General features: G+C 44.1%; 2 protein-coding genes across 3 annotated transcripts in view; one reads left to right on the top strand and one right to left on the bottom strand.

Moving 5' to 3' along the window:
* ST7L (suppression of tumorigenicity 7 like) overlaps positions 1-25251 on the top strand; it is a 137620-nt gene that overhangs the window by 107301 nt on the left and 5068 nt on the right. The gene's annotated exons all lie outside the window — the stretch shown is intronic.
* CTTNBP2NL (CTTNBP2 N-terminal like) overlaps positions 16017-25251 on the bottom strand; it is a 52918-nt gene continuing 43683 nt past the window's right edge. For both annotated transcript variants that reach the window (XM_006935000.5, XM_003990464.6), the window contains exons 5-6: positions 21419-21526; positions 16017-20224 (exon numbers count right to left, since the gene is read on the bottom strand). In XM_006935000.5, the coding sequence (XP_006935062.1) occupies positions 18743-20224; positions 21419-21526 (1590 nt within the window). In that variant the 3' untranslated portion in view covers positions 16017-18742. The remainder of the gene's footprint in view (positions 20225-21418; positions 21527-25251) is intronic.

The raw sequence follows: 25251 nt of genomic DNA, 5'->3' as shown, positions 1-25251 counted from the left end.
ATGGCATATTAATCCTAGTTGTTATAAATTCCCCGCCAACATCTCTGCCATGCCTGAGTCTGTTTTGGATGAATCTTTGAATCTCTGTCTCTTCAAAATGTATTTCTTACCCTTTTATTATGTTGTAATTTTTTTCTTAATAGCTGGACATGAGGTAAAAGGAACTTCTGTAAATAAGCCTTCAGTAAGGTTGTGGTGAGTTGTGGGATATGGAGAAACATTTAGAGTCCTCTGATCAGGTTGCAGTCTTTTAATGAGCCTTTTCCTCTAGACTGTGAACTTTACAAGTGTTTCTCATAGTTTTCTTCCTCTGCTTAGGTGGGAAAGAATGGATAGAGTGGGTTGGAGTGGGGTATTTCCCTTCTTCCACATGGAAAAGTAGAGCGGGCTAGAATTTTTCATTTCCTCAGTTTCTTTTCCCCAGTTTGGTTAGGGTCTGAAAACACCAGCAGTTTAGGCTCTGGTAAAATAGTTTCTCCTTAGGGAAGGCTTCCTTAAGAACAAAATGCTCTGGTGTATTTCAAAGTGATTACTTTCTCATTCTCCCTGCTGGAAACTGGAGGGGATCTTTCTCTAATATTCACTCTGAGAATCAGGTCAAGCTCCTGAAGGTAAAACTCACAAAAGTGTGGGGGGTGGGGGAGGAGGGTTCCCCTATCACTGGATTCTCCTGGAGTTTTTAAGTCTCAGACTTGTCATACTGACAACCTCTAGCAATTTGTCAATTACAGTCTAAGCTTACCTATTTAGGTTTCCCTGGCACTGTTTCCTGTGGAGGTCTGATTATCTGTATTATCTGTATTATCTGATTATCTGTATTCACCTGCCTCTCCAATTTCATGGGCACTAGTCTGCCCTGTGACCTCACTTTTCTGATGGATTTAAGATTTGTGGATTTTTCCATGTGTTCACCTTTTTACTTGTTAGGACCAAGCGACAGCTTCCAAGCTTCTTACATGCCAGACCAGAAACCAGAAGTCTTGAGTTTCTTTTCATATTGATTTATAAAAGTTTCTTTACATGTTATGGAATACAAATCTTTGTCATATATGTTGCAAATTTCTCCCCTACTCTTTTCTTTTTTTCTCTCAATTTTGTTCATGGTGACTTGTCATAAAACTATGTTGTGACTTCAAGGTTACTATCTTACACAGGAAGGTATTGTCTACTCCTATAATTATGAAACTAATCTCCTAATTTTTTTTCCAATACTCTTATGTTCTTTCACTTAAATCTCTAATAATATGGAATTTATTTTTGGTATGCTATGTGAGTTAGGAGTCTAACTTAAATATCTTCCTAACTCTTCACCCTTGCTTACCCTTTTCCCTTAGCCTGGAATACTCTTCCTGTGTTTACCTAGTTAGCAGAATCTTATTCATCTTTCAAGGCCCTGCTCCATGTAGCATTTCCTTTATCTTTTTTTTTGAAGATTTTTTAAAATGCTTATTTGTTTTTGAGAGAGACAGAGACAGAGAGAGAGAGACAGAGAGACAGAGAGACAGAGTACAAGCAGGGGAGGGTCAGAGAGAGGGAGGCACAGAATCTGAAGCAGGCTCCGGGCTCTGAGCTGTCAGCACAGAGCCTGCGACATGGGGCTCAAACTCACAAACCGTGAGACCATGACCTGAGCTGAAGTTGGACACCTAACCGACTGAGCCACCCAGGTGCCCCTCCATGTAGCCTTTCTTGATCTGCTCAAAATGTTTTGGCCTCTTCTGAAATTCTGTCACATTGGTTATTTGGCTCATTGATTTATCACTTATATAATTTGCTGTCTGACATTTTAACTACTATTTACACTTACTCTACAGACAGTTTTTGAATACCCTTTGTGTGTAAAGCAGTTTACCTGCCAGATAATACTGGTCTTAAGGATCCTTCAGTCTGCTGAGAGGAAGAAAAACAAATGCAACTTAACATGTGTGCTATGGATATTCAGCATATGGAAGGGTGATTTCTAGGTTTATTTAGGGGAGGGGTATTAGAGATCAGAAGGTCTTTCTGAAAGAGGTAGATTTTGACCTTGGCCTTAAGAAATGGATAGGATTGTATATACAAAAATGGGGAAATGAACATATCAGGCCTGGAGAATGTCAATATTGTCTTTTCACTAGAATATAAATTCTTTGAGAAAAAAGGAATTTATTATTCTCTTATTTCTCTCTTGAAGCCCCCTTCCTCACTCACACTTGGCAGAACACCTTTGCTACAGGTTACCTTGAGAACAGAATCCCTTAGAAAGCCTTCTTTCCAGCATCTCTCTCAGAATAAGCTGGTGATCCCAAGGCTGATCTTCTCTACTTGCATTCTAGATTCCCTTCTCTCCCAACCCCCCTGGGACCTTCCTCCAACAGTTACTCCCAGCTCCAGAGCCTCTTATTGTCTCTTGGGCCTCAGATGCACAGAGTTGGGTTGATACTACCGCTCAGTTCTTAATACATCACAATACCATCATCAAACTGTGTAAAGGTTCTTTTTTGTTTGTTTCTTTACCCCTTTTATCCCATTCCCCACTCCTGTTCCCTTCCCCTGTTTTATAGGCTCCACTCTAGTGTGATTGGAATATGCCCTTGCACATATGAGTATCCTTATGTGTTGTTTGTGTATGTGTTCCTTGTTTTTAATTTTTGTAGATTGTAACACAATAAAGACCTTGTATTAGTCAGTTAGCAGACGTAACAAACAATCTTAAAAATCTCAGTGGCTTATGACAACATTTATTTCTTGCTCACATTACATGTTAGTAATTGTGGGTTGGAGATTGAAGTTCTCCACCTCCATATTCTCACTCTAGGATTGGGCTGAAAGAACGAACCCTTTTGACGGACATGCTATTCTCTTGCAAAAGAAAAAGGCAAAAGAATTGGCAGAAATTGTGATGCTTCTTAAAACTTCAGCTTGGACTTGGCATCTGTCAAGTCATAGCCAATCCTAACAATGGGATGAAGAAGTATTCCTGTTGGGAACATCAGCACTGCAAGTTTCATCCAATAAGTGGGATGTATAATCCTGTTACCGTGAAGCAAGTGAATTACTGAGAACAGCTAATCTTAGACCTCTTTGGTTTTTATTTATTTCTATCCTATTATGTTAAAAAAAATCATTCGTGTTGCTGTATAGACATATGTAGTTCATTGCTTTTAAGCATTGCATTATATTCCATAATGAATAGTCATCATATTTTACTTAGCCATTCTCCCAGTGATGAACATCTAAGTACCTTGAGCCCATGCTATCACAATGACGGCCTTCTAAAACATCTTCATACATGACTTTTAAGTGTGCAGATTTAGGGGTTCCTGGGTGGCTCAGTCGGGTAAGCATCTGATTCTTGGTTTTGGCTCAGGTCATGATCTCATGGTTTTGTGAGTTTGAGCCCCACACTGGGCTTTGTGCTCACAGTGCAGAACCTGCTTGTGATTCTCTGTCTCCTTAGCTCTTTGCCCCTCCTCCACTCGCATTGTCTCTGTCTCTCTCAAAATAAATAAATAAACTTAAAAAAAAAAAGTGTGCAGATTTTTTCATTTATTTATTAGCCTCTTGTATATCTCCTTTTTTGAAGTATCTAGTCAAATATTTTCCACACTTTTATTGGGTTGTGTTTTCTTACTACTGGGTTTTGAGAATTCTTTATAGATTTTGGATATAAGTCCTTTATTAGACATGTAGACTTGAAAACATATTTTCCTAGTCAATGACTTCTTGTTCCAGTCTCTCTCTCTTTTTTTTAATTTTTTTTTAACGTTTATTTATTTTTGAGACAGAGAGAGACAGACATGAACAGGGGAGGGGCAGAGAGAGAGGGAGACACAGAATCTGAAACAGGCTCCAGGCTCTGAGCTGTCGGCACAGAGCCCGCCGCGGGGCTCGAACTCACGGACCGTGAGATCATGACCTGAGCCAAAGTCAGACACTCAACCAAACGAGCCACCCAGGCGCCCCTCTCTCTCTCTTTTTTTTAACGTTTATTTATTTTTGAGAGAAAGAATTATTTATTTTTTTAACGTTTATTTATTTTTAACGTTTTATTTATTTTTTAATGTTTATTTATTTATGCTTGAGAGCATGAGTGGGAGAGGGGCAGAGAAAGAGGGAGACACAGAATTGGAAGAAGGCTCCAGGCTCTGAGCTGTCAGCACGGAGCCAATGCGGGGCTCAAACCCGTGAACCATGAGATCATGACCTGAGCTGAAGTTGGACTCTTAACCAACTGAGCCACACAGGTGCCCCTCTTCCATTCTCTTAAAAATGTCATTCAAAAAGCAGAAGCTTTTAACTGTTCTGTATGGAACAATTTGTTCTGTATGGGTAGTGATTTTGGCATCACATTAAGAAATCTTAGGGTGCCTGAGTGGCTCAGACTCTTGATTTCCACTCAGGTCATGATCTCAAGGTTCATGAGTTTGAGCCCCACATTAATCCCTGTTGGGATTCTCTCTCTCTCCCTCTCTCTCTGCCCCTCTCCCATTCTCGGGCTCTCTCTTAAAATAAATTAATTAATTAATTAAAAAAAATAAGAAATCTTAGCCTAACCCAAGGGCATAAAGAATTTCTCTTATGTTTTCTTCTACTTTTTTTTTTAAAGTTTATTTTGAGAGAGAGAGTATACATGCATGCACATGAGCAGGGGAGGGGCAGAGAGACAGGGAGAGAGAATCCCAAGCAGGCTCCATGCTGTCAGCAGGGAGCCTGACGTGGGGCTCAATCCCACAAACCTGTGAGATCATGACCTGAGCCAAAATCAAGAGTCGGATGCTTAACTGACTGAGCCACCCAAGTGCCCCTCCTTGTGTTTTCTTCTAGACAATTTATAGTTTTAGGCTTTACATTTAGGTATTCAGTATTTCGAGCTAATTTTTGTATATGGTGTGAAGTATGGATCAAAGTTTGGTTTTTGCATACAGATATCCAATTTTCCAGCACCATTTGTTGAAAAGACTATCCTTACTTCACTGAATTGCTTTTACATCTTTGTAAAAAAAAAATCACCTGATTACATATTTGAGGGTCTATTTCTAGACTTTCTTTTCTGCTCCATTGATCTGTTTATTTCATGCCAGTACCACACTATCTGAATTACTGCAGCTTTATAAGAAGTCTCAAAATCAAGTAGTGACCTTCTCCAATTTTGCTCTTATTGTTCAAAGTTATTTTGACTATAAAGCTCTTCACATTTAAGAAAAGTTAGAATTATCTATTTCTATAAAAGAAGGCTGTTGAGATTTTGATTGGGATTGCATTGTGAATCGACTGAGCAATTTGGGGAGAATTAACATCTTAGCAATATTGTCTTCTGATCCATGAATATAGTATATCTCTCCATTTATTTAAGTCTTCTTCAGATTCAGCAACGTTTTGTAGTTCTCAGAGTACAAGTCTTGCACATATTTTGTTGAATTTATCTTTAAGTATTTTAACATTTTGATGCTAGGGGCGCCTGGGTGGCTCAGTTGGTTAAGCGGCCAACTTCGGCTCAGGTCATGATCTCACGGTCTGTGAGTTCGAGCCCCACGTCGGGCTCTGTGCTGACAGCTCAGAGCCTGGAGCCTGCTTCAGATTCTGTGTCTCCCTCTCTCTGACCCTCCCCCATTCATGCTCTGTCTCTCTCTGTCTCAAAAATAAATAAACGTTAAAAAAATTTTTTAAATTTTGATGCTATTATAAGTGGTATTGATTATTAATTTCTATTTCCATTGCTAGTATAAAGAATATCTTCTGTTCTGCAACCTTGCTAAACTCACTTATTAGTTCTAGTATTTTTTTTTAGAAAGAGAGACGAGAGAGAGAGAGAGAGAGAGAGAGAGAGAGAGAGAGAGAGAGAATCCTCCTAAGCAGGCTCAATGCTCAGGACAGAGCCCCATTATGGGGCTTGATCCTATGACTCTGGGATCATGACCTGAGCCCAAATCAAAACTTGGATGCCCAACCAATTGAGCCCCCAAGGTGCCCCTCTTTTTCTTTTTTAAAAAATAGAATCCATTAGGAGTGTCTAGCTGCCTCAGTTGGTAGAGCATGTGATTCTTGGTCTTGGGGTTGTGAGTTTGAGTCCCATGTTACGCATAGAGATTACTTAAAATTAAAAAAAAAGTGAATAAAAAAACAATCCATTAGATTTTATACTTAGAAAATTATGTCTGCAAATAAAGCCAGTTTTACATCTCCCTTTCCAATCTGGATAAGTTTTGTTTCTTTTTCTTGTTTTACTGCACTGGCTAGTACCTCCAATGTAATGTTTGAATAGAACATTATAGAACATGAGTATTATTGCCTTATTCCTAACCTTAGGGGAAAGCATTAGTCTTTCATAATTAAATTTGATGTAAGGTGTAGGTTTCTTCTTAATGTCCATTATCAGGTTTAGGAAATTCCTTTCTATTCCTGGTTTATTGAATTTTTACCTGAAATGGATGTTGAATTTTGTCAGATGTTTTTTCTGAATCTTTTTTTTTCCACTCAAAAATTCTGAATTTATTTTTTTCAAAACCAAATGCTGGGACATGATTATACACAACCAGTGGCATCAGACATTGAATCTGATTGGTAATTACAATAGCCACATTCCAAAAAAATTATTTTCACTGAGAGTAAACTTTATGCTCTTTTTCCTTCAGGAACTCTAATTAAACTTATATTAGGTACTTGAATTTGTCTTAAATGGTATTCTGTTCATTGTTAAAAAACTTGTTTTTATGTTTCACTATGGATGGTTTTTATTGCTAATTTTTTCAAGTTTACCAATTGCTTCTTCTATAATGTATAATCTGCTATTAATACCATCCAACTTTTTTTTTCATCTCAGATAGTGTGGCTTTAATTTCTAGAAGCTTGATATGGATCTTTTCTATATCTTTAATATCTTTAACAAACTTAATGCAGCTAACATAGTTGTTTTAATATAATTGTCTAATAATTCTAGCATTGTGTCATTTTTGGCTAATTTTCAGTCGATTGATTTTTCTACTAATTATGGGCCATATTTTTGTGCTGCTTTGCATGCCTGTCAATTTTTTACTGGATGCTACACATTGCAAATTTTAACTTTTGGGTATACAACTTTTTATTTTTCTATACAAATTCTTATTTTTTTTGAAATGTATTTATTTATTTTGGGGGGGGGAAGGGAAGAGAGAGAGGGAGAAAATGAGAATACTGATGTGGGGCTCAAACTCACAAACTGTGAGATCATGACCCGAGCCAAAGTCAAGAGTTGGCTGCTTAACTGACTGAGCCACTTAGGCACTCCTGATTTTCTATACAAATTCTTTTTTTTTTTTTTTTTCAACGTTTATTTATTTTTGGGACAGAGAGAGACAGAGCATGAACGGGGGAGGGGCAGAGAGAGAGGGAGACACAGAATTGGAAACAGGCTCCAGGCTCTGAGCCATCAGCCCAGAGCCCGACGCGGGGCTCGAACTCACGGACCGCGAGATCGTGACCTGGCTGAAGTCGGACGCTTAACCGACTGCGCCACCCAGGCGCCCCTGCAAATTCTTAAGCTTTGTTCTGGAATGCAATTTTTTTTTAAGTTTATTTATTTATTTTGAGAGAGTGAGAGTGTTAGAGTGCACGCATGCAAGTGCACCAGGAGGGGGAGGGGCAGAGAGAGGGAGAGAGAGAATCTAAAGCAGGCTGTGCACTGCCAGCACAGAGCCCGATGTAGGGTTCCAACTCATGAACCCCGAGATCATGATCTGAGCCAAAATCGAGAGTCGGACACCAACTGAGCCACCCAGGCCCCTGGGATATAGTCTGATTCTTTTGAGTCTTGCTTTTAGTATATGTGCTGCACTGGAGTCCTAGCTTTTAAAGTTTTTTGTTTTTTGTTTTTTTTTAGATGGGAGCAGAGCAGCACTTAAGTCTAGGGTTAATTATGGCCCACACAGAGACAAAAACCTTCTGGGCACTCTATTCAATGTTCTGTGAATTATGAGCTTTGTCAGTCTGGCTGCGGAGGACAGAAACTCCTAGTGTCATGTGAGCTCTGAGTACTGTTCTATCTTCTCCTTTGGGGTGGTTTCCTCACATGCACGTGTTGATTAGTATTCAGTTGAAGATTCTGGGTGGGGGGCAGCTCTGAAGATCTCTGGAGATGTCTGTCATTATAGCTTTCTTATCTCCAATACTCTTCCCTCCCAACTCCCAGCTTTACCTCAACTGAGGGAGATTGCCCGGCCATGCCTTGATTACCCCTCACTGCTGGGACAATCATAGGATTCACTTTGTTTCCTGTTTCAGTCCTTTTTTTGCCTAAAGTCCAGTGTCTTGAAAATTGTTGTTCAATATGTTTTGCTCAGTGTTTAGTTGGTTTAGGTTAGAGACTAAATCCACTCCCCATTTTTCCATCTTGGTCAGAAGCAGAACTTTCAGAGCACCCACCTGGCTGGCTCAGTCAGAATATCATGTGACTCTTGATCTTGGGGTCATGAGCTTGAGCCCCACATTGGGTATAGAGATTACTAAATAAATAAATAAACTTAAAACAAAAAGAAGCAGGACTCTTTAACATTTAAAAACACCCAAACATATCTTTTGACTCCATACTCTTTGATTACATCTTCATATTTATGGTGCATTTATAATTGTGTGCATTGCATTATTAAATATTTCCCTGGCAAGAGAAAACTTTTCTTTTGACTGGAGATTGATGAGAAATTAATTACCCATTATGATTTTACACACAGAATAACTGGATGAATTTCTAGAGACCAGCTTCTAGCTCCATTCATTTAAAACCTTGTTTCCACCCCACTTCTCACTTTACTTTCAGTGCCAGGTGCTATAGAATATGTCAATAGCAATAAAACCTTTGGTGCTACTTCTTCATGTCGTTATGCAAAGCAAGGCAGCATGGTGACTAACGGGAGCATTTCTGGAAGTCATTCCGACACTGGGATGGCAAAAACTCAACCATACATGCAAGCGATTGCAAACCACATAAATGTATTTCACTCAAAAATAGTCCCCTTTAGCTGAATTCCAAAAATGCTTGTGGCCACCATTCCAAGGTTACCCAGTATAGGGGAAAGTATGATATAGGAGAAGTCAGAATGAAGAGAGACAGCAGTCTTAACCGATTGCAGTGAAGGTATCTTACTTTTGCAAATTTTATAAAAACGTATGACCATACGAACACATTCCTTGGGCCCTTCAGGGTTGGAAAGGTGCCATGCCAGCGATGGTCCTTGAAGCTTAAACCATTAGCTCCATGGTCAATCTACTTCTGCTCATGATGCCTCAATTCAAGCTCCCACTGGCTCACCAACGAGAGTCTAAATTCTTCCTGTTTTTATCATAGTCCACATAACACGTTCCTTTACGTTTGTCTCTCTCACCAGCATTCGACCCCCCTAAAGTCCTGTAACTCACTGGTTTCTTCATCCCAGTGCCTATCCGAGTGTGGTACCTAGCAGGATGTCTGAATGAATGAAACGTCTTTGTTTTCCTTCCATCGATCGCTGGCTCTTGCTTACTTACTGGGCTCCTTATTAAGGACTTGTTTTTTATAGCATCGACCGTATAGGAGGAGTAAACATTTTGGAAGCATAATTAAATGGATGAATGGATGAATAAGTAAATGTTGATAGAGTCATCCTGACCCCTGTTTAACAAATAGTTATCCAGCACCTATTATGTGCCAGTCACTGTTCTAGGATTTACATAATCCTAACAGCTGTCTCTTGCTGAGGGTTTGCTTCTGCTCCGACTAGTGTGTGAAGTCTTGGATTTGCTCATTTAAGGCTCACAACCGTCAGGGTGGCTTCCATTATTCTCTCCCATTCTACTACTTCGGGCTTCCACGCGTGCCCCGGGAGGGGGACTGCCGCTGTGTGCCGCGCACGTCCCCATCAGAGAGGCGGCTGAGCGCCAGCACCGGGAGGGGACGTATCCCTGCTCGCGCAGCGTCTCCCTGCCTTTGCCCCGAGAATCACAGCGACTGAAACGCCAGGGGGCGCCAGCGATTCAGCTTTCGGACCGAGGGCGGGGCTGCCCGTCGCCCGGAGCAGCCTTGCGTGGGAGCCACCCAGCTTCCCTTCCAGACACGCAGTCCGCGGGCCGCCCTTCCACCCGCTGCCTCTCGCCATAAAGGCAGCGAGTCTTCCGCCGGGCTCTCACTGTGTGCCGGGCCCTTGCCTGCTTCATCGCACCGAATTCTCACAAAACTCTAAGAGGGAGGTGCTCAGATTTTCATTGTATTGATGCTGACCCGGAGGCTAGCAGAGGTTGATCGACTTGCCCGAGGCTACCCCAGAATGGCAAAGCTCTCGTTCTGAGCTGCTTTCTTGCTCCGTCAAGCCTTTGCCTCCCCTTATCTTAGGCACACAATGTACGCACACCCCTGTCATTACAAACCGGGATCCTTCTCCCTTCTGTGTGCCTCTGGACCCACAAATTTCCCTGCTGTGCTGAACTTCTTCGGCGGGTTGGGCCCCATCTCCCGCTCTCTCGGGGACACCTGCTGCATGCTTCCGAGCCCTGCCCTGAGATGTCCCATCTGCTAGATTCGTTCCCCCCATCGGAGCGTAAATTCCAGCCCTTAGCATGAGGCTTGACACGGAGTTGGTTCTTAATAAACATACGGTGAATAAATGGCTGACACGCACAGCAAGTGTGTGTGTGTGTGTGATCAGCATAGCTCAGAGCCTGCACAGAGCCAGCAGCAACAAACACCGGTTGAAAATATGTGATTGAGGACTTAACAGTTTGACATTTACATTTTGTTCTCCCTTCTTTATGTTTGTATCCAGCAGGGACTGCAAACTCCCAGAAGGTGGGGATAAGGAATGCGGGCGTGTGTGTTGGGGGGGGGGGTGGGCAGTGCACCCGGTGTTGGGGTGGAGAGGAGAAGGCACAGGGCAGGGAGCAGAGCTTTCCCATGGTGAGAATAAGGCCCACATAGAGAATGAGAGAGAGAGGAAGGGAGTGAGAGCAGAAGGAACATGAGGCCTGAATGGGAGCCTTGTGTGTGGCCCGGTGCTGCTGACTCACCAAGACTCAGGAGAGGGAAAACATGCTAGGGATGAAGAAGGGGCCTGTATGCTGTGGTCACCACTCTAAACCACCCTGCCACCCTGAGGACACCCTGTCTGCTCTGAGGCCCCAACGGTCCTGGAAGGCTCTGCTCTGGGCTGGCTGCACTGGGGGAGCGGGAGAGTGGGCCTGGCTGAGAAGGGAGATGGGCAAGTCTTCTGAGCCCGCAAAAGGCCCTTCCCAGGAGAGCCAGCCGTGGGTTTTGAGTTCAGGTGGGGAAGGAGGCCTAGAGGAAGAGGCGTCTCTCTCCCTCAGCAGTCGGCTGCCCTCCTCTGCCAGCGGGCGTGGCAGGAGGTACAAGGAGATAGATGCTTGTGGCTTCAGTGGCTTCTTGTCCGTACCTGAGAGCACATGCCTTGTGAGCAAGTGCTTCTCAGAACTGATGCCGGACAGATGGAAGCACAGCCTGGGAACAGAAGCTCTACCATCCTCCCCACTCCCGGCCTCACCTCAGCTGTCAAACCGGTTCAGGGGCAGGAGGACGGGATTTCTGTGGCAACAGGTATGGCAGGCAGCCCTAGGCCAGTGGGCAGAGGATGAAGCTTGGAATATGGGGCAGCCCAGGTGAACAAGATCAAAGCCCAGACACTGTGGAGAAGCAGGTGAGAGGAAGGAGGGAGTGCCGGAGGGAGCAGCCAGGGCTGGGCCAGGGATTCCTGCTTCCAGGTCAGCTCAGGGAGGAGCAGTCAGCGCAGGCTCAGAGTGGGGGGCCTGACTACAGTCTGGGCTCTGCCATCAACTAGACCTGGAAACCTGAGCAACTCACCTGACCTTTCTGGGCCTCGTTCTCCTCTGTAATATGACAGAGCTAGCTAGCATCAAGGGTCTCTAAGCTTCCTGCCAGCTCTAACATTTGAGGACTTCATGTGTGTAGGCAAATCATCCCTCTGCTTTCTCTTCACCAAAACGCTCATTCCTTCAGGTTCTCGTTCCTACTGAAAGTCTCAAAAGCTGGCTAAGCGGTGGATTCATACTTAGGGGGGTGACTGACAATAGGCTAGTATTCTTAACTCCCCAAATGTATTAGTGTTTTTTTTTTTTTTAAGTTTACTTATTTATTTTGAGTGAGACAGAGACAGTGCAAGAGGGGGAAGAGCAGAGACAGAGGGAGACAGAAAATCCCAAGCAGGCTCCACGCCATCAGCGCGGAGCCTGGTTCTGGGCTGGAACTCATGAATCTTGTGAGATCGTGACCTGAGCCGAAACCCAGAGTCGGATGCTTAACTGACTAAAGCACCCAGGAGCCCCTATTATTACTGTTTTGACTGTTGTGTGGCCAGTGGAAGGAGAGTGGACTTGAAGGCCAAACAGGCGAAGGTTTGAATCCCACCTGTGTCGTTGAATCTCAGCCCTGCTCTGCTGCAGGGCCGGAGGCAATTTACTGGGCCTCAGTCGGCCTTAATTACCTTGTGGGTCAAGAAGGAATCCCTGCTTCGATTAAATCAGGTAACATAGGAGATGCCCTGGCACCAAATAAAATACTCAGAAAATGTGCCTGCCCTCCTTTGGAGGACTTGATCGTGACCTAAAGGGACAGAGGAGAGTCTGAGATGGAGGCTGGGTGGGGGGTGGTTACACACCTTTGAGATGCACAGGAAGGGAAGAGAGGGAGAGGGGGGAGGAAGAAGGGAGGGAAGGCTGAGCTGCGTTAGTCTCAATAAAGGGCTCAGCCAACCCTACAGGGGTTTTGAACTAGGGAACGACCCTGCAGAGTGGTCTAGATTTGGGATGGGGGGGCCAGGTCTTTATACTCCATGCCAATCAGTCTTTGGACAGCAGCTGCCCCTTACAGGAGAGGTGACCCTGGTCAAGCCGATTCCTTTCAGTTCAGGCAATTCCTGAGGGGCTTATACCCGAGGGCTCTTTTCTGACATTTCCTGCAGCTCAGGCAATAAATCCTTCATTTCTGAAGGGGACCTGAGTGGCTACCATGTTGAGTTAGTCAGTTGGACTCTTGGCAAATTAAGTAGGGGACTGATTCCCCGGGGAGAAGGCCAACCTTCTCAGTAATTTCTCAGAGGCAACCATTTCACAGCGGCGCAGAGAGAGCCTCATGATACTCCGCGTGCTCTGCGGTGTGATGGCAGCATGAACATTCACGCTATGGGGAGAAGAGGAGAAGTTGCTTTTATATCCCTCCAAGGCAAGAAGTCACTTGCAAGTGTCCCAGAAGGATTCATTTGACTTAAAAAAAATTTTTTTTTCAAATGTTTATTTATTTTTGCGAGAGAGAGAGAGAGAGAGAGAGAGCGAGCGAGCATGAGCTGGAGAGGGGGCAGAGACACACAGAGAGAGATACAGAATAAGCAGCAGGCTCCAGGCTCTGAGCTCTCAGCACAGAGCCAGATGCAGGGCTCGAACCCTCGAACCGTGAGATCATGATCTGAGCCGAAGTCGGGACGTTTAACCGACTGAGCCACCCAGGCACAGGTCATTTGGCTCTTTTCAAAGTTTGGTTTTCATTTCTCTCTTTTGCTTATGGAGATTTTGAGGGTAAGAGGGAACACTTGTGGGTAATGCAGGATTTTTGCAAGGAGGTCCTTTCTCTATTTGCCTTTTCCTAGGTTTTCCCTACAAGTTACTTGGGAATGTTTTGCAGATGCTGTGCCCTGGGGGCTCCTTCTTACACCAGCCCCAAGTCTTTGCAGAAAGCACACCACACTGGTGTCTGTCTCCCTGAAACAGGACTCAGTTCTTGGGGACTTCCAGTGCCTCTGTCTCTGACCACATCCTAAGACTAAGACAAGCCAACTGAAGCATCATGCAAACACAGGGCGATACTGCAGAACCCTAGGTAAACCAGGGCTTTGGAGAGAGAAGAAAAGACATTTGCTCCTTTTCTAGTTAACTTTTTATCTGCCCACAAAGAGCTCTGTGTGCTACCATAACGCTTTTGCCAGAATTACCTTCAATAACCCTATATGGCATTTAAACCCCACTTACATAATTCAGTTGTCTCTGTTAACATTTCTTGTGTTAATGTTTTGCTTTGCTCAACTAGAAGATGAGTACCCTGAGGGCAGGGAACACAGTTCAATGTGTGTTTTCCATAATAGCTACCTTTCTGGTTCATCTTAAATATTTAAGAAACATTGGCTGCTTGAGGGGAATTAACAAGAAAGATGCTTTTTGTTCAGCATATCTGACCTGAGAAAGGTCTCCTGGCGTTGGTTAGGTCTGAGAACCACTCCTGGGGGTGGGGGTTGATAGGGCCAGTGGGAAGAGCTGTGTGGTGTCTTACAGGGTTCCACCTGGTCCAGCCTTAGAATCAGCCCAGGCACTCATCTTAGAGCCTCACCTTGGATTACTGAATCAGAATTCCCAGGGCGGGCCCTGGGCCTGGCCAACAAGCACCTCAGGAGATACTCATTTGGGAAACACAAGTAGTGGAAAGTGGGAAGCACCAGGGGCTTAATCCATGCTGTCACTCACCAAGGGCCCTTACACCAATCTCTGGTTCTCAACGACCTCATCTGCACATGGGCGGTAACACAGTGCTGGGACCCAAGTAAGTACTCTTGGCTCTGACTATCACTGACATTCTGGCAAACCAGATTCAGGAGTTTAAGACATCACCTCAGGTCAGAGGCAAAGTTTTGTGAAAGAACAGGTAAGGGCAATGAGGCACTGTTTCTCAAGATCGAGCCTCAGACCACCTGCATTAGCAGGCCCCCAGGCCCAGTCCTCAGGAGTCCTTATCTTAGAAGGCTTCGCAGGTTACAGTAAGGTTTGGGAACCGCTAGCCCAGTCTTCTTTCTCCTTTGCTTTTACCAATGAATTGGCCATTGATATGCAAGCAGCAGATGGGTGCTCTTAAGTTTTGTCAAGTGGCTTTACAGCAATTACATGAAAATTACTCCCGTGAAACAATGCTCATTGCTTACTTTGGACTCAGAATTATGAGAACAGATCCTATTTTGAAGCCAGCATTTCAAGACATTTAAAGTTCTGTTTCAAAGACCAAGCATCAGAAGAGCTGCTTTATAAATTAATTGACAAGGCAGCATTGCTACTTCTGGGGAACATGGCGGAGCAAGACGGTCCTAAGGCTCACTTCGTCCCACAGATACACCTAGATAACACCCATAGCAGTATAAATAACCCAGAAAATGACCCAAAGACTGGCAGAATACTCTCCACTGCTAAATGCAGAGAAGAGGCCGCCCCCAAGAGGGTAGGAAAGGTAGAGACACGGTCTAGAGCCAAACAGACCTGCAGGACCTGCAGGACTGCCCGTGGGAGGGAGGGATGCTCTAGGTGTAGAAAGGGGAGAGGAGCAAACCCCACCCAAGGCATGACGGACCACCCGGGGAAGACAAGGCAGCATTACTGACAGTGAGGCTGTTCCGGGAAGACATACCCAGTGTTTGTTGAAATGATCACTAATTGGCTTAAATGCTAGAAACTTAACATATGCAAACATCCATATTGTTTGAACGCCACAAGATTTTCAAGTGCTTTTGTCTGCCTACAGCTCTCACTTGCTAATGACGTAGCACAACAGCACTGGACTAAGAGGAGCGATGAGGGATTTAATAGTCACCTGTAAAATGAGAGGGCACGACAAGATCAGGCGTTCTTAAGCTAGAGTACGTGAATCATGGATGGCTGCAGGGTCTTTGGATCCTGTGAAGCCATCAACCAAACTCTACATACTAGTATATCCATTTGTCTGGGGATGGTGCCTAGCTTTTTTCAGATTCTCAGGTCCAGACCGCCACCCCCCCCCCACCCCCACCCCAGGGTTTGAAAAGTACAGACTGGATTATTGCCAAGGCTTCTTCCAGCTCTAAGGTTCTAAAGAAAACCAATATGCCAGCTCCTTTTGGAGTCTAACCTGGATGGGTCACTGACTTCACTTGGGTTTTTGAAAGCCACAGACGAGTGCTTCCTCTACACCACCTGCTCCTTCCCCAACAAAACAGGCCCTGTTGTGCAACATCCTTCACTTTGTACAAACAAGACTAGATTTTCCCCAGACAGAATGATTTAACTTGTTTTAATGTAGTCTGCTATAAAAGTGGATGAAGACTTCTGCATGGTACATTTGGCTTTACAAACGATGATTTAGTTAATGCTTGTGTTATGTGTCGCACATCCATTATAATCTGTTGAGTAGTAACACAGCTTTCACAACATGGGTTAATACCGAAATTGTGAATCATGGAACTTTTACTTAGCACACACACAATCTACAGCAAATTTAAATACTAATCTAGAATACCTAACTGGAGTATTGGATCCATTGCAATATTGTGCTTATTTATCTTAGAAGATAGGCAACTAGCAAAAATACACGTTTCTTTTGCATTTCCCCCACCCCCATATTACACTGTAAAAGAAATACATTATTCAGTGCATTTCCTAAGAAATAAACCTCCTTATAGTATTTCTCTCTCTATATATATATCTATGCCAAAACAAAGGAAGAGCACAATGCAACTTTTAAGATTACCATTTAAAGCAAGAGAGGTAATAAAACTCTGGGGCTATAGCCCCCTCTCCTGTTTAAAAAGTTCAGCTATTTTATCATCAACACTTCATTTGGCTATGCGTGGGAATAAAATTTCATGCATGATCGCTTTGGGCGATTTCTGAGATACCACCTTCATCATTTGGTAGATGCCCTGGGCCATTAGTAGTATTTTAATTTTTTCTGTATTGGCCTTAATCAAACCGTAAGCCCTGGAGACACCAATTGTGATTTATACATTGATTTCCATCACCTGCCTGTCCCCCCATCAATTCATATTGGATTGGGAAGAAGTAGATTCAAATTATAGCAGGGCAGGGCTTCTGGGTAGACACTGGCTAGGGAGAATGTATGTGAGGACACCAAGGCCTCTCCATCCGTGGACAAATCATATAACCACCTTGTTTGAGCTGGGTTGCAAAGTCTTGTTTGGAAGACGAGGATCCTCATTATATTCTATAGCCTCTGTCAGCTGTACTAGCCTACAAGTTGGAGAGTGGGGGTGTCTGTCCTCACAAACTCACAACGATGCAAATGCTGGAAGTTTCTAGAACGAATGAGGTTGCAACTTGTCAGCTTCTGAGCTAAACCCAGCTGCACAAGTGTTTAACCAGAAGTTTAAAATTGTCTTTGAATCTGTTTTGATATTTAAAAATGAGAATGTTTCTATGAAAATCTGGCTTTCCCCCAAATTGGAGGAGCTGGTAACCCTGGGCTAACACTATTGCACGGCAGCAAGCAGCTGGAGCTCAACAGGGGTGGCCCTTTCCTTTCACAGGGGGCCTGGGCACTTCCGTTTGCTACAGCTCCCCCTCTCCTGGCTGTCTTACAGCGCTTGATTGAGTGACCTGGCCAGTGGAGTTTTGTGATGCTGGGGTGAGTTTGGCTCTGGTTTTTCATGATGCTGAAGACCTGACTTCATTTGGAATTTCCCCACGTCCCTGTGGACAAGATTCCTCCTTTGACTGATTGGGTCCCAGCTGCATCTAGTTGCTGTGACAGGTAATCTTAATGTGCATGTCTACTCGTCCTTTATGCTATATTGCAAACTCCAAAGATAGAATCACGCTAATATTTATGTGTTTAAGTGTGTGTATGTTAAACACGTAAAGGGGTGTGTATCTATACATATATATATATATGTATATGTGTGTGTGTGTGTGTGTGTGTGTGTATATATATATATATATATACACACACACACACACACACATTCTTCCATTTAGGGAAAAGTTAATTTGGTTCCACAGATATAGACACCAAGTGTTGGCAGCTCGGAGAAGAAGTGTAATAATATTGGTAAAACCTGTATAATTCTGACTTATAATATTACAAAGAGAGTGACTTTTCAGTTATTGCTTTTTGATTACAGAATAAAGATCTCATTCTGTTGAAAAACTTTTATACAGAATGAGTAGCCATTTTCTATTCAAGTAATAGCGACTGGAATCAGAAGTTCCTTACACAACAGTAGATGCCCGAAGACATTTTTTGAAAGGAGATGTGATTTCATTCCATTCAAGAATTTATGCAGGAAACTGGGAGTGACTTAATTTTTCAGAAGTACAAGAAAATCGGCACCCCAGCTGCTTACTGCTCAGGAGGGTTTCTCAAGGGCTCTATAAAGCTCAGCTTTGTGGGGAGTCCACAACCACCTTCAGGATTCCCATCCTACTGATGCAGCCTTGTTTCTGGACACAGAGCTTATATTAAAAACAGCAAAAGAGGATTAAAAGCAGTGTTGGTTTTTAACATTCAGGATTCACGGAGGATCTCATTTTCTGCAATTAGATGATCCATTTTGTGTTTTCGCTGCAGAATCACATTCATATGGCAGTCTTATTTCAGGCACTTTTTAAACACGTTCATCTGGAATAAAAATTTACACGAACCACTTTCTGCATAATTCAAAATGAGTGTTGAGTGATTCTAGTCCCAAAATAGCAAATCACCACCTGGTACTCAATTAGCTTTCTCCATCACAACAGGTCGGTGACTGCCGAGCTGGAGATGTCTTTGAGGTGCCCTTCCCGCGTTAGTACAAAGGTGTGAGTCATACAAATCCAAACTACTCGGTTTCTACTTAAAAAAATACAAAAAGGTGAAACACACTAAATGTATTATACAGATGGTTTCAGCTACTATCAAAATAAATAACATGATCTGACTCAACGGTTTGACTCTGAGCTCTTGGACGAAATCTGGTGGAATGTCAGACGTGGAGCCTCCCGCTAGGGACTAGCTGCTGGTAGGCAGAAGGATCTCGACGTCCTTGCCGTTAGCCACAACGGCATTTGAACAGCAGCTGCCGGCTAGGTCTTCTGCGGCGGCCAAGGAGGAGGCCTGGGAAGGGGTTTTGGTCAATGGAGTGGTAGTGGATGGAGAGGGAGTGAGGCCCGGTTTTTTGGGTGGGATGGGAGGCGGGTGTCCTCTCTCAGCTCTGGGGATGGTGGGGGACTTGATCCCCGGAGACAGAGGGCTCAGTGGACTGGACACTTTCCCTGGAGTAGGGGAATGGCTGGTGTCCCCTCTCGAGGTGGCAGTGCTGGCCAGATTCCGATAGTCTGTGCCAAAGGGAGAGCTGTTGGGGGAGACGGGCTTGATCGGCCCTTGCTGGCTAGTGAACCTGGAGAGCACCTGAGTGACTGTGTTGCGGGCCTGCTGCTTGGCGGCAGAGTTGTCTATGAGCGTGGGAGACAGGTCCCTGGATGGAGGGCTCTGCAGACCACTGGCCTGTTGGTCCTGATCTGCTTGGGACTGAAATTTGTGCCGCGCTGCATGGAACCGCTGGTTGATCCCTACTTGGTAGGATGACTGGTAGCCGGGGCTGCTGGCTGAGGACCCCAGCAAGCGCTTAGTTAGCACTGGGGAGGAACAAGGAGAGGATGTGAGAGAGGAGGAGGCGGTGCTGCTGGGAGACAGCGAGCCCCCGCTGGACGGGAGGTGACCAGGTGCTGGGACAGGAGTCTCAATTCCCACAGGACACCCGCCATTCTCCACTGCTTTCTCTTGGGCCAACCCCACAGACCTCTCTCGTGGAGGCACTTGGTTTTCCACACTGCTGCCTGTAACCGACTCCTTGGCAGTTTGTATCTCGGGCTCCAAATGGCCATTGGTTTTTGCATAAGAGTAAGTAGGAGTGGTGGGGCCAGGCATCCCAGTGGTCAGCACCTTGGCTACGTTGCTCCCGTGGGTTCTTTCTGCCTGGAAACCTTCCGTTTGGCAAAATACAGACACCAGCACAGGAGACTCAGTCGCTGTGCCCTTAGATACGGTTACCGGTTTCTTGGATTGCTCAGTAGGGCTACTATGCTGGTGAGAAGCCTCCAGATCCTTCACGATCTTCTTCAAACTTTCCATCTCTTCTTTTAGAGTTCTGGTCCGGTTCTCTTCTCGGTTCAGTTTTGCCCTCAGCTGCTCTCTTTCGATGTCGAACTCAGACAGCTGCTTCTCCACCTGGGCTTCTGTCTGCAAGCCTCGCTTCCGCTCCGCGGCCAGCTCTTCCTCCAGCTGGCTCACCCGGCTCTTCTCCTTCTCCAGTTTCCGGCTCAGCTCTCCCGCCCTCTGCCCCTCCTCGGCTGCCTTGCTGGTGGCTTTCTTGCACTCGAGCACCAGCACGGACGAGAGCTGCTTGTGGCGGGAGCGCTCCTCCTCCAGCTGACTGGACAGCTTCTTCTGCTCCTTCTCAAACTTTTTCACTTGGGACTTCTCAAATTCCAGCTGGAAAAGAAGGCCGCCATACATGGTGATTAGAGTGAGAAAATGAAGAGATACGCTGCAAAACTACTCTGCAGGCGAGTGTCCTGGCTAGCTCTTCTCTGGCACGTGGTCTGCCACGGATGCCATGTGCTTAGCTCCAGTATTTCTGAAGTCTTACAGTCCCTCCCACGGAAATGGACACGCTACGGCTTAATCTTTCCCTGATGGTCGAGGAGGCACTTCTGGTTCCTGTACCGTTATCGGCAGGAATATGAGCCATCATCTGTGTTTTAGGTCTGTGGAGCGCTCAGAAGATTGGAACCCACCGATACAGAAAACAGGAAGCCATATACACCAGGTTTCGCGCTGAATGCTGATGAAAACAGAACGATTTATTGATTTTAACTCTGGTAGAGTGAACACACAGTGTTCTGTGTGTCTCAGGTGTACAATATAGCGATTCAACACTTCTACATGTTACTCGGGGCTCATCACTTTGAAAGCTTTGGCAATCATTCTTTCTGGTCTTAAAAAAGAATAGTTGCATTTAAACGCTACTTGTTATGCAAATGCAGTCTATTTTCATTATCATCCCAACCCTATTTAAGGCAGAGAAACTCTGACCAAGAGGGAAAGTGTTGATGGAACCCTATTAGTCAGTGTTTTTCAAACTCTGAGACCCAATGGATGAGGAAACTAATCTCATGAGCCATGATCAAAATTAAAAAAAAAAAAAAAAAAAAAAAAAAGAATGGTTATTGTAACCAGTAAGGGTTATATGGGATTTCATCAGATTTTTGTTTTAGGCATATGTTTATGTATGTATATATATTGGGCTGTGATATAAAATGTATTTCTTACTAGGATTCCTAGGTCAAAATACTTGAGAGTTTGAAGCTAGTGTTCCCAGAGTACATTTTATAGAATGACAGTCCCACAGTGAGTGATCTATGTCAAAACAAGATTCCATGAAAACATAGATTTGCTAAACTCAGAATACCCTATCTTGTTCTTAAGACTCACAGTGTGCTTTTCTGTACTACAGGGTCCAACAAATTGAATTAGAAATCTATTTAACTTTGTTTAATCCAGTAATTCCCAGATTTGACCACAAAGCCCTTTCTTTTTGAGCAACACTAATTTCCACCCTGCAGAACGATCTTTGAGAAATGCTATTCCAGGCAAATGGTGTTGTGAGCCCCTCCACCTAACTACCTGCTGGGTCAGCCGCTCTCTCTCCTTCTCCAGCATGTAGGTGACATCATCTCCTTCAGCTGTGTCCTGTGCGTGCCTCTGCCTTTCTTCCTCAAGGTCTAGGATCACCTTTAAAGAATTAAAAAATAATAATATCCAAATAGCAGGGAAACACACTTGTAATACAATTAAATACTAAGTGCCTATCTAAGCACTTAGGATAGGCCTAGAGATCAATCAGTCCATCCCAGTCAGGGCCATCAAGGATCACATTATCTAGCAGGGTAAAAGAGATGTCAGCTATGTGCTAGAAAACAGTAAGATCTATGCTTTACTTCAACATGCACAAAATGGCATGTATATAGAAGAGAGCACCTAATTAGCTATAGGGATTGAGAAGGTTTCCAAGGATGCAGTTTGCTCTGACTAGGGGATGGGTGTGGGTGACAAAGCAAGGCAGGACCATGGAAAGCTGCAAGCTGAAAGCTGAGATCTTTCCCTCAAGCTCAAATCACTGTGCCTTGCTTAGTCAGTAATACACATTTTGTATACAGTTAGCTAAGAGGTGGAAAGACTCTCCGAGTTCTTCCTGCATGTAAAAAGGCTCAACACTTGGGATCTTATGTGTAGATTTTTCACAAGGCCTCTGATTAACCTGCCTACCCCATTCCACTTATCCTGGCACCAAAGGATTAAGCCCAATTTGGAGGCAAATACTGCACAAATTTAAAGGGACATTTCCCTACAAATCACAACCACATTGAGATACCACCTCACACTGGTCAGAGTGGCTAAAATTAACGACTCAGGAAACAACAGATGTTGGCGAGGATGTGGAGAAACGGGAATCCTTTTGCACTGTTGGTGGGAATGCAAACTGGTACAGCCGCTCTGGAAAAGTATGGAGGTTCTTCAAAAAATTAAAAATAGAACTATGCTACGATCCAGTAATAGCATTACTAGGAATTTATCCAAAGGATACAGGAGTGCTGTTTCGTAGGGGCACATGTACCCCAGTGTTTATAGCAGCACTTTCAACAATAGCCAAATTCTGGAAAGAGCCCAAGTGTCCATCAACTGATGAATGGATAAAGAAGATGTGGGTGGTTCATATATACAATGGAATACTACTCAGCAATGAGAAGGAATGAAATCTTGCCATTTGCAAAAACATGGATGGAATGGAGGGTATTATGCTCAGTGAAGTAAGTCAGCCAGAGAAGGACAGATACCATATGTTTTCATTCATATGTGGGCTCTGAGAAACTTAACAGAAGACCATGGGGGAGGGGAAGGAGAAAAACAGTTTCAAACAGAGAGGGAGGGAGGTGAGCCATAAGAGACTCTTAAATACGGAGAACAAACTGAGGGTTGATAGGGGGTTGGGGGAGAGGGGAAAATGGGTGATGGGCATTGAGGAGGCACTTGTTGGGATGAGCACTGGGTGTTGTATGTAAGCGATGGAATCATGGGAATCTACTCCCAAAGCCAAGAGCACACTGTATACACTGTATGTTAGCTAACTTGACAATAAACTATATTAACACAAAAAAATAAAGTACAGAGGAAAAAAAAATAAAGGGACATTTCCCACATAATCCTACCTATAACTGCAATATTCTGAAAGGCAAGGGATTTCCCAGCAGCTTCTGCTCCTCCTTCAGAGGTGCCTTGGCCCAGACCTCTAAGACAGAGCACTGTCCTCCCCACGACCATTTCTCATCCTGTCTCTTCACTAATGGAGGGAGAAAAGTTTCTGGCACATGAAACTCCTCTTTAAACACAAAATGTTTTCATTTACCAAAATGAAAACATCTTGGTATACTTCCTTCCAATTAAAAAAAAAACCCTAACTTGGGCAACTGGCTGGCTCAGTCAGTAGAGCATTGGATTCTTGACCTCGGGGTTGTAAGTTCGAACCCCATGTTGGGTGTGGGTGTGGAGATTACCTAAAAATAAAACAAAACAAAACAGGGGCGCCTGGGTGGCTCAGTCAGTTAAACGTCCGACTTTGGCTCAGGTCATGATCTCACAGTTCGTGAGTTCGCGCCCTGCGTCAGGTTCTGTGCTGACAGCTCAGAGCCTGGAGCCTGCTTCAGATTTGATGTCTCTCTCTCTCAAAAATAAATATACATTAATAAAAAAAAATTAAAAAACAAAACAAAAACAACTTCTAACTTTTCAATTTAGTAGAAAGACAAGCTTTTGGCTACGGGTGGTAGATCATCTCCTTTCCCTTTGGAGAGCCCTCTAAAATTATAGAAATGGAATGAAAAGATAAACACCCACAAAGACAGACTGGAGCAGACAAGAAATGTTAAAGGAGGGAAGGAGGCAAGAGGTGGTGGCTCCTTTGGTGTGGGGGAGGAAGCTGATTCGCCCTGCAAGGCCTCAAAGAGGTGTGGAACCTGAAGGTGGCAGGTGCTGCTGAGGAGAGGTCAGATGAGGGATAGGAAACAAGAAGATTGGCTCAAAATCTGTATTTTCCAGGAGTTATTTGTCCCTTCCACCTGATTCCTGTACAAAGAGTATTAGGTGTCTACTGACCAGGCATTAGGCAGATGTTTATCCTCAGAGGAAACTGAATGTGACAGTCTCAGGATTTGGGAATAGCAGATACGACCGAGAGTGAGTAAGGAAAGGGGATTGTTTGTTTTGGGAAGGTGGTAGGGTGGAAAGGGAGGCAAGATGCAAGATAAATCTGCACCTATAATGAGAGGAAGCAATTTAAGTGTAAAGAATTGATAAGGGGGTGGGGGTGCCTGGGTGGCTCAGTGATTGAGCATCCAACTCTTGATTTAGGCTCAGGTCATGATCTTGCAGTTTGTGAGTTCAAGTCCAGCATTGGGCTCTGTGCTGATAGCCTGCTTGGGATTCCCCCTCTCCCTCTCTCTCTGCCCTGCTCCCTCTCTCTCTCTCTCTCTCTCTTACTCTCTCAAAAATAAATAAACATTAAAAAAAAAACAATTGATAAGGGGGGAATGGTATACCATTTAGAAATATGGAATTTACCAACCAAAATAAATGGTCGAAAGGAAAAAAGTGTTGTCTCTGAATATTGAGGAGAAGAAGGAATGGGGAGAGGTGGATCAGGGAACTCTGTGTTTCATAATAAGCAGAGTAACCATATAATTTACTGTTCAAACCACAACACTTCTGAGAGTCAAAGGGGGTATTCTTAATGACTATCCCAAGGTGATAGACAACAACTGGGACTCTCTCAGGCAAACAGGGCCAATAAACACTCTAATTATAAGCCCCTAGGTACTACTGAATTTGTAACAAAGTCAGTGTTTTACTTTGATAAAACACTTAAAAAAGACAGGTGGTTGATTTAAAATATTTGACACTCACTTAAAGGAACTTACGTTGAAATATAGTATTAAAGAATTTTGAATTATTTTTAACTTCTTCCTCTCCCTAATCACCTAGAGCCACAAATCATCCCAACACTATACCTTTCATGGGCATCATGGCCAGCCAGCCATTCAGCACAGTTCAACTGCTTCATGGAGGAAAGGGGAAAAAGGCCTGCCTATCAGACAAGGATGCTGTGAAGCCTTTCGTAGAGGATTATGTAAAAGGCCCCCAAATTTAGGCAACTAACCCAAACGCACTGATACATTTAAAAATTTTTTTTTTACTGTTTATTTATTTTTGACAGAGAGAGAGAGAGAGAGAGAGAGAGAGAGAGAGGGAGAGAGAGCATGAGCGGGGGAGGCGCAGAGAGAGAGAGGGAGACACAGAATCCGAAGCAGGCTCCAGGCTCCCAGCTGTCAGCACAGAGCCCGACCGGGGCTCAAACTCACAGACCATGACCTAAGCCGAAGTCGGACACTCAACTGACTGAGACA

Source organism: Felis catus, chromosome C1, assembly GCF_018350175.1.
Source record: "Felis catus isolate Fca126 chromosome C1, F.catus_Fca126_mat1.0, whole genome shotgun sequence".
Lineage (NCBI taxonomy): Eukaryota > Metazoa > Chordata > Mammalia > Carnivora > Felidae > Felis > Felis catus.
Note: the sequence above shows the minus strand (reverse complement) of the source record. Positions and strands in the feature narration are given on the sequence as shown.